Source organism: Lipophrys pholis (assembly GCF_963383615.2).
Source record: "Lipophrys pholis genome assembly, chromosome: 14".
Lineage (NCBI taxonomy): Eukaryota > Metazoa > Chordata > Actinopteri > Blenniiformes > Blenniidae > Lipophrys > Lipophrys pholis.
Genome location: NC_137633.1, coordinates 11,980,337 through 11,996,624, shown reverse-complemented (window position 1 = coordinate 11,996,624; position 16,288 = coordinate 11,980,337). Strand labels below are relative to the sequence as shown.

Here is a 16,288-nt window from a genome sequence, read left to right as displayed (position 1 = left end):
TGTGGCTACCATAGTCTAAAATGTTGTGCTTGTGGTAGAAAAACATAGGAAATCTTAGAAAAGTTTGACATTAAATAGGTTGTGTAATTTATTTTCTCTCTCCAATATGTAGGGTTAAAATATTCACAAAACATACACATAACAAACAAACAAAAAAAAAGCGCCCTGAGCTTTCAGTCTTCAGAGCTCGAGGCCCGAGTCCCTGTTCTGTGCAAATCTGGAACAAATACAAAGTCATGAGTTCAAACCGAGCCCAACAGATTAGTAACACCGGTGTCGTCTTTTACGCATCTGTTGAACTCACAAGCAAAACACACACATCGACGACAAGAATCCACAAGTAAGGCTTGCAGGAGCACCCTCTGCTGGTTTCAATATGTATGACAGCAACTCACAGGTCAGTCTATTTTGAACACCTGCAGGTGCAACGTCCTCCGTAAACTGCTCACGTTCACATTTCATGCGGTGTACTGCAGTGTCAATACATTCAGTAAATGGTTGAGGTTCATATACAAAGCACAACTTTTACAGAAAGCAACCTCGTACACATTCAAGTGGTTAAAAAATAAAATAAAATCTAATTTCAGCGCATTTCTGTACAAAATATAAATATATTTGCATAATTTGGGTGATTTTTTTAAAAATCAATTTTGTAGTTGCTTGTGTATATTTAGAATCTTTTATCATTCTTATTAAAATGTGTCTGGCATTACGTCACACTACTCGTGAAACATTCACAGCTTTAACTTCAGTAGTTGTACCACCGTCCAAAAGCAGACATGGCAAAAGCACTTCAATGGAAGAGCAAGCATTGGCATTAAAATAGGTATTCTTGTAAAATGGACATTGGTAAAAAGAAATGTACCAATTCGACTTCTTCAAAATAAAGAAAAAGAAAACCCCCAGTAATCTGTTTGGACTTGAGTTAACGGATAAGAATCAGTAAACATGGTTTTGTCTGGTATTTGATGAGGCAAATATGGATTTAATGGAGAAAGTCTCACTTTGTAGTGAAGTGAAGGTGTTGATGGAGAAACATGCTCAGCGCTTCTATAATATGAACGGCTCAGATTGATTACAAATAAACAAAATCATCAAACACAACACCTTTTCATCGTAACTCCAGCGACAGCGACATTTTGACACTGCGAAGCGTTTAAGCATCAGAGGGGATGTAAGGGTCACACTGGAGTGGGCAGTAGGAAGGATCCATGAAAATAGAGTTTGAAAAAGGTGGAAACGACGTGGCAAAAGGGTTGGAAGGAGCAGTGGATGGGCCGAAAATGTTGTGTTGGAGTGACGGCAGCGAGTAGAAGGTGCTTTGAGAAACGGGCTGTTTAGATGACGCGACCTCAGCCTGTTGGGAGAAGCAGGGATGAGACACACTGCCGAGGTTAGATAAGGAACCGAGGCTCTGGTGCTGCTTCAGTCCGGGGCAGAAGATGTATGCTGGAGGGAGATCAGACGACTCGATGGCGCCACCTGGCAGCGGCGTCAAGTCTCCAACGCGAAGAGTGCCGTGCCGCCAGTCACCGGACCGAAGGCCGCAGGAGGACACGAGAGGCGGAGGCAGATCTTTAGGAAGGTGGGAATAAAAGATGTTAGATAAGATGAAAGGATGAGCGGGGAGGTTTGGGATGGACGATGTCTTGACTTCGCTCAGGTTTCTCAGCAACGTGCTCTCGGGCTGCTTGCAGGAATAGGTCCGGACGTAGCTGATGCTCCGATAGCCTTGGTCCTGGTCCGGATCGGGCGTCTCCGGCTTGTTGAGCAGAAGGATTTCAGAAAACTTCACCTCGGGTTGGTCTGGGAAGACAAACTGCTTCTTTTGCTAGAGCGGGAACATCAAAACATGTTTACTGGTCACCTAAAGATGAAACATCAACTCTGTAGTAAAATAGTGAGACAATTCACTCATCAAGTGCCAGTGAATCCAAACGGATCACACAGTCTCCTCATCTGCTTTGGAATATCTGACAACACGACGGAATTTTTATACCCAGAAGCAGGTTAGAAAATATTCCCGAGTTCATCTCCTCACTTCGATGGATTCTTGTTTAAGTCTATCAGACTGCTCCGTTTTACAAAGTCACTTCAATTTGTGCCATAGAATGAGTTTGATTTTACCCCTGCTGCAACTGGGATTCAAACTCAGGCACTCATAAAGTCATCACAATAAATACTAGAATTAGTCTAGATTTGTGCCACTCACTTAAAAGAAAATCTAACACTTTTCAACTTGACTTTTTATTTTTTTTTTCTACATCTGCACCAGCAGTGTTTTCAGCCAGCACACTGGCAAGGCAAGCTTCTTTTTTTTTTAATCATCTGTGACCATGAAAAAATCCCCAAAACATTTTATTTGAGGTTTCCTTGGAAGGTTATCAGCCGTTAATATTCCGTAAAACTCAGAATTATATGAAGCATCTGACAAACCTGTACCTTGTGTGACAATTATTTATTGATGAGGCAACTTTAGTCATTACAAGGCTGAACTAAGTGTAGAAACAAAATATAAAATAGATGCTTTACTAATAAAGTTCTTGATGGGATTACTCCACATAGAATTGTAATCAACCAATAAAATAATAGTGAGTTTTTAAGGAAATTATCAGTGGATAGATTGTTTGCGCAAGTTTAGATTAACCCGACGAACCTGACTATTTTAAAAAAGCCAGAGAGAGGAGCTCTCCATCGGTTCAAGAATGAATTATAATGGAAGGTTGGATGAGTGAACGGAAATAAACAAAAACACTAGAATGGAGCCTCGTCATTCATTGAAAATGTGTGTCAAATCCGACTGCTGATGACCGACGGAACGTTGAGTGAAGAGTGAAATATAATAAGGTCAGATGAGGTTGAAGGAAAATGACTCATGTTACCTCCAAGTCAGTTTTGGGGATCCAGTGGGACACAGAGCTGTGTGATGGATCAGGGATGGCTTTCCACAGCGTCTTGTTCATCCTTAACGTCAGAGAAAGAGAGACATGGTGACGCTTTATTAATCCATTATTCTGAATCCTTGATTTGAGGTACAGAGAGCTTCCACTTGCATGAGAGGGATAAACGTCTTACATCTTAATACGTGTCAAGGAGGCCATCAACGCCAGCAGCAGCGGCGTCAGAATGAGTGAAAGAAGGACGTACGTCACCGTTGGGGTTTCAGAGGCTTCACACACAGAAACAGCAGAGTTAAAGATAATCCAACATGAAGCTGTTTGAAGTGTGTGAGCGTGCCCTCTCTTCACCTATGTGCACGCTGACCCCGGTCCCTGCAGGTCCAGAGCCGCCGCCAGTGTTCGCCCCCACAGAGAATTTATAGTTTCCAGGTGACAGATTCTCCAGAGTGTGGAGTGTGTCAGAACCGCAGGCCACCGTGAGGTCTGCAGGAATCATTCACAAAGTGGGAGACAAAGAGTAAAAGGTGCTGCGGAGAGCTGAGTCATCGAAGAGGGAGTCTTGGTGTGTGTGTGTGTGTGTGTGTGTGTGTGTGTGTGTGTGTGTGTGTGTGTGTGTGTGTGTGTGTGTGTGTGTGTGTGTGTGTGTGTGTGTGTGTGCGCGCGCACACTCACTTCTCGATGGTTCATGGCGGGTTGTGATGTACAGGCTGTAGTTTTGAAGGAAACCACGAAGCTGATCTACAGGAAGAGGATTCCAGCTGAGTTCCACTGTGTGGCTGGAGGTTTGGGTAACTGTCACGTTAGGGCCAGCAGAGGGCGCTGTGAGAGAGAGCGAGAGAGATAAGCAGGTTGTGTGAGGAGGATGGTGATAATAAGGAGGAATAATCAAATATAAGTCTCTTCTCTTTATACATGGCAGGATTTTAGAGGTTTTTGTTGTGATTTATCTTTTATACACCTCGGTCATGTTGTTAAAAATAATTTTTTACATGTTGGTGAGCATTATTATCAGGTTGGACATGAATTGTGGATGAAACAAGTTACAGAATATGTGTGTGTGTGTGTGTGTGTGTGGGGGGGGGGGGGGGGGGTTTGATGGGATAAATCGAAAATGGTTAGTTTGAGATTTAGTTGTTTTTTATTTACTCGTTTGGCATGAAGTTGCCATCCTGCTATACTTCTTGTCTCTTGTTTGTACTAAAGTCTCAAACCAATTTCTGGTGTCTCCCAGCAGCTTGTCTAATGTTCATCCTCAGAGTTACATTTATGATCCATAAAATCTTTATTTTAATCTCACCTCACACTAATTAGAAAAATACAAAATCAAGTTACAGTCTTCAATTTTCTTTTTAATGGTTTTCTATTCTATTCGTTCGGCAGATTCCATCATTTAAATCTGAATCAGATGAAAGACTTTAACTTCATGCACATCAAGCAGAAGTTCAATCAAATGCAAAAGTTTCTGATTGGAAAGAAATCGTTGAACCTTTAAACACATGTTCTGCACTTTGCACCGTTTTATAATTAAATAAAGCAGGTATTCCTTCTGTTAACTTTTTTTTCCCCCTCATATTCCAGCATACACAATAAAAAAACCAACTTTTTTGTCCGTACTCTTTTATTTGAATGAATAAATGAAGAAAATAAATACATCAGTGAACTAATTGAAATGAAAGTCTCTCCTGACTGTATTTCAAATGATTAACATTCACATCCATTAAGAGTATTTTCTGAGCATGACCCCCCCCCCCCCCCCCCCCCCCCCCCCCCCAGAATGAACACCGGACCTCACTTACCTCCTTCTCGTGTATAAATATGGCGCGTCCTGTTTCCCCCCGCCACCTGCTGCTCTCCACACAGCGCTCTGACCGACACGGCGTAGCGCTCCATCGGCTTTATTCCCTCTGAAACAAGACGGTATCGACCATAAAGTATCACTAGTCCAGTGTGGCCATCGTGTTTGAACCTGAACCAGCCACTCTCTTTGTGCGGAGGCGTTCCTCGCCGAATACCTGTGATTATCAGAGTTCTGCTGGACCGACTGAGTTTTTCCCAGTGTGCGATGCCGCCGCGTTTCTCTCCGACGGCGAACCATTCCACCACGAAGCCGCTCGCCGACACATTCACCGGAGCCGCCCAACCAACTTCCAAGCTGCTGTCGTTCAGCGGATTCACGCTGACGTGGCTCGGGGCTGTCGGTGCTGAAGAGAAGAAGAGACATAATGAAAGATTGTTTGTTCCTTTCCAGTGCATGAGAAATGAGAAATGAATTTATTAAAAAACTGTTAATGGTTCACACTGCTGTCTGGTACAATGATTTACTTTTAACCACTCGGTGGGGATATTCTTCTTCTTGCTAAAACATTCATGATAACAGTCATGATGAGGGGGTAAAACACACTTATGCATTAAGACAAAGCCCAACTTGGACTTAAACCAGGGACATGCAGCAGTGCTAGTCACTACTGACCACTACACCACTGGATGGCCCATGCATCAAACACATGTGATGTAATATTCATATATCTAGATTTGTGGCATTTGCCATTTTAAATCGTGTCGTGTCTGGATTAAAGGGCAAACTAATTACAGGACAAATGAATCTCTGAGACAGAATTTGCAGCACAAATGTCGTATTTCATGCAAAAATCTGCAAAACTATCAAACTCTATGAGCCGGATAATTATTTAAAACCTCGATTTCTATGTTTTTGAATATCATGGTGGTAATGGGAGTCGTTTACCGCCCCAATTGAATGATTGGAGGAACTTACAGCTAAAAGGAAAAACAATTTAACGCTTCTTTTTTTCCACATCGTCCTTCTAGCTGTCTCCTGTGATGCTTTTGTCTTTTTCCCCCACAATAACAAATAGCAGCACACCATTTCAGACTCTTCCTCCTTGATGTCGCTCACAATCTTGGACGCCGGGGTGAAAAAGAAAAGCGTCAAATGAGACAGTGAAAGCGCCGGCTTTCAGAAAGATGAGTAGGTGGGGCAGATGTTTCTTTGTCTTTTCAACTTTTCAAAGACCGGAACTGTTTCTTCTTCTGTTTACTCACTTGTCAATGTGTCAGGCGTGTGGGAGAATAAGGATTTACCATAGAGACAAGACAAATGTATTATCAGAGCTTTTAATGTTGATTTAAAAAAATGATAACATTCGCTTTCACTTTTGCTTTCCTTGAGCAAGACATCAAACTTTTGTAAAGTGCAGCGCAAAGGGAACATTTAACAGTTTGATTTATTAGGATCACACTTACTCTCATAGACTGTGCTTTCACTTTGTGTGAGTATTAATTCACTGCTACTACTATAATAATAATAATAATAATAATAATAATAATAATAATAATAATAATAATAATAATAATAATAATAATAATAATAATAATAATAATAATAATAATAATAATAGCATGAGGGCATCATGTGCCAACATGAGAACAATCTGCTGGATATACTGCAGCATCATTTCCTTATTCATCTGCTGACGGCCACCATGGAGCGACTGAATAAAGCACAACAGTAGGGAGTTGGACTTGTGGTACGGCCTCAGGGCTCTAAGCTGTACCAGGTCTGTGTGTGTTTGTGCTTGTCTCAGTGTGTGCAAGTTGCTGTTTGCCCTGTTGATCCGGACTATCGGGAGAATTGAAGGCAGCGTCTCCTCATCCTCAGTACAGCCCCACACTGTCAGTCTGAGCTGCCTCTTCTTTGGGGTCTCATTCAAACGAAGTTAAAAGTGGGTTTTGGTTGTGATTTATACATTTATACATTAACCTTGGGTCATAAGTGATTTGGGTTGACAGTGTAGCGCGTTGTGGTGCTGTAAGGTGACATGGATAACAATTCATTTCTCTTGTTGAGCGGGAAAGTGGAAGGAGGGAGTGTTTTCTTTCTCCAAATATGCTCATATTTAACAGGACAAAGGAAGGTACGTTTTGATGAGCCCATTTGGGACTCGTGGCGGTGAAGCAGTCGTGTGTGATGAGAGTGGTCGTGAACAGTCGTCTCAGGAGGCAACTTGCTAGTGGAAGACATTCGTGAATATTAAAGCAAATAATTTAGAATTTGGCAAAAAAAGAAACACAAAGTGAAAATTGACACTACAATAGAGAAAATATGGTGTAATAAAGTGAACAAATAAAAGCCGTGAGAAGAGATTATCCATCGTCACACCTCACCAGGAGTTGGATCAAAAACTCAACATTATTCACCGGCACCTTGAATTGGCTTAAAGTACAACAGCAACATTATATAAAAAATATATATAATGTTTTCAATGTAATTTTGTCAAACCTACACGAGGCTAAAAGGTCCCATGTGGCTGCAGACTCCTGCTATGTGCACATGTTTTAAATGTTTTTACAGTTTCCAGTACTTGCATTTTCATTTTGTTGCTTTGTCATGTAAGTTTATTCTCGTATTGTAACTTGGACATGGAAAGACTTGGGTTCTTCTTTTCTTTAGTTAACCAGGTAAATGTAATTAATATGTAGTGTAAAATGTTCCAGAATTAGATAAGTATCATAGTTTATGGTATATTAATCTAGACAAAAAGAACGCATTGCTTGTTTTTGATACAGACTAACAAATATTACTGTTCCACAAGGTGATTTATTACTCCCAAGAGAAAAGGTTTTGCATATTTTTGAGCATTTTCCCGTCAATAAAATGTCTGAAGTGAGGTTTTACCTTGTTCGGAGGCTTCAGGGAGCCACAGGCGGGCTTCTGGGGAAGACCCCCTAGAGTTGGAGGCCGTCAGGTTGCAGGAGCAACGATCAACAGGAAGGTGTAAGCTACAGGATGTTTCCGTCATGTCCAAATGTCTACATCCATCAAGGTTGCTCAGGACCACGCCACTTTCTGTCCGACAAGTCACATTGTAGAAGAGAACTCTGCCGTTGGCCAGTGGCAAAGGCTAAATAGTGGATTGACAATGGAAAGGAAAGAATAAGAGTGGATTGCTGTAGTAATATGAAGGATTTAATGAGACAATCTTCACACAAATCAAAATGCAATTCAATAAATGAGTAAATACAGACACACACAAAAAAACTGTTTTGCGTCAACACATTCGGAAGAGGTGATGAAAAACTAATCACATTCACACGTTTATTGAATCCTGAGGCACCGAATGACAATCACCAGCTATAATGAGTGCAAATAAATCAAGCACACACACACACACACACACACACACACACACACACACACACACACACACACACACACACACACACACACACACACACACACACACACACACACACACACACACACACACACCTTCCAAAGCAGTGTGACGAGTCTCCGTCCGCTCTGAGGACTTTCTCTCACTCGCCTCCAGAACACTGGAGCAGCAGAAGGTGCTTTTAGAAGAAAGGACAGAAAGATGTTGGCTCATACTAATGAAGAGATGTAATCGTATTTGGGGGGAAGACGTTTGTGCACACTTTTGTTCACTGTCTTCACTTTCTAAATATGAGCATGGAGCAGCTTCTCAAGGGGACGACAGGAGCTCGTCTCCCTACGTGTGGTCTATTGGACTCTACAGAGCGTTTTGCTGTTGTCCTGTGGGCTTTGTTTCTCCTAAAATCCTAAACAGATCGGGACATTTTTGGATTATGACAAAGTGGGAAGAAATAAGACATATAGAATAACACTTTGTGAACTTCTTGCGTTTGCATTTTCCGATATGGTGAATAAATCAGTAAATAAGAAAATATATATAGTGGTGTAATTCCCAGAGGGAGGGATAACAGCATTTACACACAGCATCTTTTATGCCTGTTTTGTTTTCTCCATGTGAATGTTGCTACAAAAACAGCCCAGATTTAAGTACTGAGTAGAAGCATTATGACAGCGGGTCTTACCAGCCTCTCCTGTCCGTCCCTCAACGGGATTGCTCCACTTGCTCCATGGGCTCGCCTCACTCTGGTAGCGATGTCGAAGTTTGATGTCATATGCGGTATTGGGTCTGAACCCGCAAACCGTAAACCAGGGACCTGTCACGTTCACATTTTTCACCTCACCGCGGTGCTGCCCAGGACAGAAGAACAGAACAAAATAAGACGAGAATGCATGACAAATCCCAACATGTGCATATTTTGCAATGGCTCACCTCCCCTTGTGCTCTGAACTCAATTTGGGAATTCAACAATCCAGATTTGATTTCTTCATTTGACACTGGAAATTCACTTGGCTTAGGGTAGTACCACTCCAAGCTGAAACATTGAGACGACCCACGGAGAGGCATGACGTACTTCAAAACCACCGAGGACAATTTCACTGAGAAACACAAGGAAATCAAAGTGAGGAAAAAGCCGGGGAGCCAACAACCAAATATGAAGGTGTGAGTCAGAGTTGTGCAACATCGTCACCTTCCATCCTCCCGCTCTGACATCGAGAAACTGATGAAATGTCGTGAGGACTCATGTGAGCTATGACTGCAACACAGTACACTTCTCTGGTGGTCAACCCGTCCAGTTCCACGGTGCACTTGGTGCTGGTCGTAGTGCAGTTCAGCAAACTGATGTTGGGTGGAGGGTCCTGCCTACATGCATGTACACACACACACACACACACACACACACACACACACACACATACACATACACATACACATACACACACACACACACACACACACACACACATACACATACACATACACATACACATACACATACACATACACACACACACACACACACACATACACATACACACACACATACACATACACATACACATACACATACACATACACATACACACACACACACACACACACACAAACTCACGATGTTTCTCTTTATTCTGTGGACATTGCTTGAATTTTCAATCTACATTTATTTCCTGCAAACTTCCTTTAAACTATGTTCTCGACTCTAACTTTGATCTTTTTCTAAATCTCACCTTCCGTTTAATAAAAATTCGAAATGATGGGAACCTCACGTTTTGTCCAAGTAGCAACATGAGTCCCCAGAGGCTAAAGTGACTGTTTTTGTAATGCAAGTTTAATAATGTACAGGAACTCTCACTATTTATATTTTAGTATAGCTCTAAATAAAGTAACTATAGGGTCACTCGCTTATCAAAGCGTTCTCAATATGTGTGCGTCCTTAAGTTGGAGGTAAACAATGAAAAACGCTGCAGCAACAGCAGACAAGTGTATATTTTTGTCAACTCTATTTGAGAAGTGCGCACAAACAGTGGTCCACTACGATCAGCTCACTGTACTATTAGCTGCTGTTAACTGCATCGCTTGGCGGTGCTGATTCAATCTGGATGATTTTCATCCATTTGTAATCCTCATAATGACGTGGCACCATAATTTCTAGTGCAAAAACTTCCGTTCCAACAGCAGCAATACGTACATAAGAATTTTTTCTTTGTGATTATCATCATTTTGAAACCCCATGTTGTTGGCAAGATCTTCAAAAAACACACACATATACACAGGAAGTGGAACCTGTCAAAGTTTCACAATCCGATGGTATCAACCACACCATCGAAACCTTGCACGAATGAAAGATTCAAATGTAAGATTGGGCAGATGAACAGCACAAGCAGTGAAAACGTGTTTGTGGGTGAATCACTGAACAAACAAACAAAAAAGAAGTCAGTCTGGATAGAAATCCTTTCTACCGAAGGCCGGAAACTAGAAAAGTGTGTCCATGACGTCGGCGTTCCAAATACCACAGTCAGTTTAATGATAAGTATTCCTTCAGTGGGAAATCAATTTCTGATCACAGGTGCCCTGTTGCTTTTATTCCAAAATCATTTCATCATTACAAAATGACATTAAAAATAGTTCCTGCATCTCTTAAACACTGCAGTTAAATTCAAATAGAAAATGAATCTTCACGTTTTAGAAAGGAAATGAAACTTGGGATAACTCCTTTATTTACTTATTGAGGTAATTTGGTAGAGCAGAGAGGAATTATGAACAAATAAATCATTATATTCTTTATATTTACACCGTTAACCAATACCTGTTCTTCAAAGTTAGGCATACTAAAAAAAATCTAAATTCTTTTATTAATGGAAAATGTAGATGCTGAAGTCGCTTTATCTTAATGACTAAGTAACCGAGACAATGAGCCAACACGATTTTAAGGTGGTTAAAATATAAAGCGCACATGCTACGAAAATACTGACAAATCAAGTGGAGAAATATTCAAAGAAGATGCTTCCATATTGGCATCAAGGGTCCACTGAGAAGTTTGATGAGAGGTTTGAATGTTGGGCTTAAAACCATACGCACACCAGATACCCTTCAGATTGATCCCTCAAATTAAATACAAAACAAACTAATCCAATATATAAAGCTCCCCAAAACAACATAGTTACACCCTCTCCACTATCAGATTTAAAACAACTCTTCAGATTAGATCAGTTTGTCCAATCCAGACAAATATCTACTACTTTGTTGTTGTAGTAAGTTTTTCCTCTGATGCTTTTACTTTGTCGTATCGGTTACTGGTGTGTCATCATTACCTTCCTACATCACATGTCAAATGATCTATAGATCTGCAGGATTTCCTTCAGGTTCTCGTTACCGTTGTTGTACAAACCTTTCAGACTGAGCAATGACTTTTTCAGCGTGTGCGCTGTTGTTTCTTACCGCTTGTATTCCCAGATCTTCAGAGTGTAGTTTATCTTCGAGGCATTTCTGGGCTTCCAGTGGCAGGTGACGTTCGCACGTTCATAGAACACACAGTTGATCAGCTGCGGGGCCTGGGACGAGGCGTTGGATGACGCTGAGGATAAAACTGGGGGAGGGACTGAAACTAGGGAGAAGCTGGAGTGTTAGGTTGCCATTATGACGTAAATCCGTTCAAGCTGAAGAAACAGCATCAGAAGGTTGAGATCGTGTTAATATTACAAAAGGAAGCAATTTGTGACACATTGTGGATGACTTAATCGATTGAATGGATGGAACAACAACATAAAGGTAAGAGGTGGGCACTCTACGCCATGCGTGGCCACAGAGCTACTCGGTTACTGCGTCCCCCCCCCCCCCCGTTTCATAATAGCTGACCACAATGAGCGGCTCCACATTCATTAGGACCATGACCGTTTATAGCAGCCGACAGCATGTCAGCGCTTGCGCGTCTGCATGTGAAAACACTGTAGCTATGATATCAGTGTCACATCCATCATGATAGATGAGAAGATAACAGCTAACTTTTCCCTTGGGGTGCAACTAGTAGGCTCAGGCGAGTCGGTGCATGATAACTGCGCTCACATCACGCCTAGCAAAGCTGGAATTCAACTTGCGATTACCTTTTTATGATAAATGGTGCAAATGAATCTCTGTAGTGTCTGAAGAGCGGTTACATAACTAATAGCCTTTAATGAGAAATCCATGTTCTCTCTTTGTTATATTGCAAATATATCAGCTTATATAAAGGTTCCCATCAAGCGGGTTCTCCACATGTCTGAAATAAAAAAGAATTCTGCTTTGAATTTGCATAATCCCACAATTACTGTTTTGTTTTTCTGCCCCTTTGTTTTGACTGAAATGCTTATTGGCTGGTTTAAAAGATGGATAAATTATAAGTACTGTATTTGATTAAGTCCTCTGTGGTACTTTAAAAGTAATTACATTTAGTTAGTAAGAGTAGCATTACTTGCTTGTTCTCACAAGTACTATTATAGCTGTAAATTCTCAAACTACTCTGATTTTGGTCCGGTTTACACTGTGAAACTGATATGTTAATGGGCAAAGCCACTGAAATGAATAGTATTACCTTTATCTTTGTATTTACATCAGTGAATCTAAATGATCTTTTTTGCTCATTTACAACAATCATGCATCTACGGATGAATGTTTCACTTCATTGTGGTGTTGAAATAATAAAATGGTGGTGTTAAAAGCTAGAAAAGTGGAAATCAAATTGACGTCTTTACATTCTCCAACGATCTCGATTTGAGGGGCCTTACCTGATGAGAGACCCACCCCCGTCAGGAAGATCAGCACCCCAGCCTGGCTCGCCTCCATAAACACCGACCGCTGTCTCACACACTTTCCAGAGACGTTTACAGCTTGACGGTCCTGTCACAAAATGTTGAGAATGAAGCTGGGTGTCAGCATAGGGAGGCCTCAGGAGAAGAAGCGGCTGCGTCCAACTGGTTTGCCACCATTTCCAAAGAACATTGACGAATATCTTGTTCTGTTACCACTGAAATCTACCAAATAAATCCAAACGTCAATAAACAAGAGATGCAATGTGAAACCATCATTTGTAAGGAGTGGCTTGGCAGAGACGGCGTCATTATAAATCAACTGTACAGCTTCAACACGCTGAAATTGTTTCACAATCTTCAACAAGAAAATGACTCAACCAAAAGAATATTTTATATCAATTGTACCAAAAATAAACACTGAAAGTCCAACAATAACTCATATGCATACGCAAAATAAAATGTTCAGATTTGAATGGACATTTTTGATCGACGTCATTCAGAGCTGCTTGTTGAAATGGATTTAACAAACTACACGAGCGCTTTGGTAATCATTCACAGTAAGCTAGTGTCAACATGTTTTTCTGCACCGAGCTCGTCTCTTCTCTTTAACTCGCCATGCTACAAATGCTCCCCATAGGTTTTGTGTCTCTCTCACTCTGTACCTTCCTGCAGGCTCCTGTAAAAGTCGAGCCAAACGTTTCTAATGGTCTTGCTCCAGTCAGCCCGCTTGATGATGGCTATTATTTTATATCTTACTTGTTTCCTTTGAGATTGGTTTCTGCTGGTGGTTTGCTGCACTGATGACAATGTGTCCCAGACATGTTAAGTGCATTTAAGGACAGCATAGCAGTTGGTGCTACCAAGTGGGACAGACTACTGTTGAGGAGGACCAGAAAGTGGGATCACATGACACCGGTTTGAAAGGCATTGCATTGCCTTCCTGTGTGTTTTAGGATCAATCTGAAGGTTCTTTTAAAGGTCTTTAAAGGTTTTAATGGTCTTGTGTCTTCCATTCAAATAAGTTGACTGAGGACAAGAATCACAATGTCTGTCTGTAACTGTTTCCCGGGAATGAAAAAAACAACATTATATTCATCAAAAATCTTGAGACTAAAACTGTGTCACATTATTATTTCACACAAGTGCAGAAGCAGAACGCTGACTTTAATATCGTACATGAATAATATCAGAGATATCAGGCTCTTTGGCAGGAAAACAGTCTCTTCTTTTACGATCAGGCTAAAACTGTTTTTCTATTCAATAGTTTATGGTCAGGGAGAGTTCTGGCACCTGCTGGGAGACCTTCTTTATTGCACCAAGTTGTCGCCTATGTCATTGGTCATGTTGTATACAAATAAAAAGCTGCAATAAACTAAGCACCAAAATAAGTACATTTGTATTTGGTAAATTCATTCATTATATAAATAAATAAATAAATATTGTAAATAAATAGGCTTTACCAAGACTTAATAAATGAATAACTTACATTTCTCCAGAGACTTAGCAACAGGTTCCTTACAAACATGGCATCATCTTAAATGAGGATGAAAAGGATTTCGAATTATATGTTTATTGCCAAGAAGCATGACACAACCCAACAAACACAAAAATAATCTTTCGAGTGGATGTTATTTATTTGTAATTAAAAAGGTACTACAATTCAGTTTGAACAGTGCAGTTGCAGCAAATATACATGCAACCAGCCGACTCCTGCTGCACATCAGTCAACTAATCGCGAACATTAATGCACAATCGCTTTAACTAGGAACTCAGATTTTTTAAACTGAAAATTTAGCATTTAAACAAGCAGACTGTGAAAACTTCCTATACAAGTTGCTGAGTGGAGGGTTTGAATATTTGGGTAAAATAAAAAATAAAAACACTCACGCTGCTGCAGGAAAGTTGCTCAGATCCAGTTGCAGATTTGTCAGAAAGTTGCCGAGTTTGATCTGTGGAGAAAATACAAACTCTCTTCTCTCTCTCTGACTCTGTGCACGTCGCCCCGCCTCCGCTCCAGCACGTGGCTCCCACTGAGGCTCGAGGACCCACGGGGGCTCGTGGAAGACTCACATTTAAGGTGACACTTTCACCGTCGAAAACAAGTTGGTATTCGTCATGACGCGAAGAATAACGATTCATTTCATGTTAGTTTCCCTCCTGGTAATTTATACGATTAGTGTCTTTCGCTCGCATGTTGCCGGACGTCTCAAAGCAATTTCAGGTAAAGGGAAATCACTTCCCCTGCTGTTTACCTTATCTGAATATTGGGTTTTGATCCTGTGACGTCTGCGACTGCCACACATAATCACATTTGAAGGCGAATTATGTGTACACAAACACACACACGCCATTATCTCTGTGAATCCTTCCCATTGAGGTAAAGCATTTCCTAGTCCTAAACCAACGCTTCTGTAAATCCACATTATAGTTGAATGGCAGAGCTCCCTTATCATAAGTTATTAAAAATTGAGATCCAGAAAACAGTAGAGCTCTTCTTGTACTTCTCCTGCCATAGTTACAGGCTTCTGATCAGAAACCTGCCAGGTCTTTACATACAACTATAAACTGTTTACAACTGTAAAGATTATTTTCTAATTTGGAGTCATCGTTTTACCTTCCATGGACAAGTATAGCGTATTCTAAGGCATGTATATTGTACAAATATATTGCACATTTATTCTTGTTACACTTTCTTGCCCATATTTGCCATTTTTCTTCTTTTATTCTACTTTGGGTGATATATTTTGCCTATATTCTTCATTTTGGGTGATATATGTCTACACTGTATGCGGGGCAAGTCATTCTAGAATGTGTTGTATGTACGGCAGAATTGGCAATAAAACTCACTGACTTTTCTGTTTATTGTGATTTCTTCTTAAAAAGCCGAAGCCAACAACATCTTGCTTGATAAAGACTTCCACTTAAAACCACGTTTCTTCTGCACCTTCCCCCGAGAGTCTCTTTTCAGGGAAAACACACTGTGAGAGGTTTATTTTTCCACAAGGTGGGGAATTATGGACATTTCTAGAATGTAGCTGTTGGACAGTACTACTTTAATATCGTATACATTCACCTGGCAGCGCAAACAACATGCAATTGTCATCTTAGGCGATACAAAATCAGATTAAATCCAGGCTTCTTTCCTACTGTGAGATACATTTGCGAGGCAGAGGCAAACACAGCTGCTGGATCCGGGGCGAGGGGCTGGCGGAGCGAGCTGCCCGGCTGACAACGTATGGGTCATATCCCTCAAACAGAGCCTTCCTCTCTTTTGGAGTGGACAGGTCAAGGAGTCTGTGGCTGGCTACGTGGTGTCTTGCTGTTCTGGAGATGGGCCAGCACACCGAGCGCTCCCCTCTGAACATGGGATGGTCATGCTTCGGGGCTGGGGGAGGAAAAACAAAGTTGCAGG

At 41.1% G+C, this 16,288-nt stretch overlaps 1 protein-coding gene across 1 annotated transcript; it reads right to left on the bottom strand.

Moving 5' to 3' along the window:
• Positions 1–59: 59 nt before the first annotated feature.
• On the bottom strand, positions 60–14,823 carry LOC308120183 (interleukin-31 receptor subunit alpha). The gene is made up of 15 exons (XM_080480635.1): positions 14,764–14,823; positions 12,853–12,964; positions 11,531–11,696; positions 9,282–9,454; positions 9,023–9,189; positions 8,775–8,940; positions 8,188–8,270; positions 7,594–7,819; positions 4,913–5,101; positions 4,697–4,804; positions 3,573–3,719; positions 3,249–3,383; positions 3,076–3,169; positions 2,883–2,964; positions 60–1,831 (listed from the first exon to the last, which is right to left on the bottom strand). Exons 2-15 carry the CDS (start codon positions 12,908–12,910, stop codon positions 1,157–1,159), a joined length of 2,469 nt encoding a protein of 822 aa, XP_080336761.1. The 5' UTR covers positions 12,911–12,964; positions 14,764–14,823; the 3' UTR covers positions 60–1,156.
• Between the last annotated feature and the right edge of the window lie 1,465 nt (positions 14,824–16,288).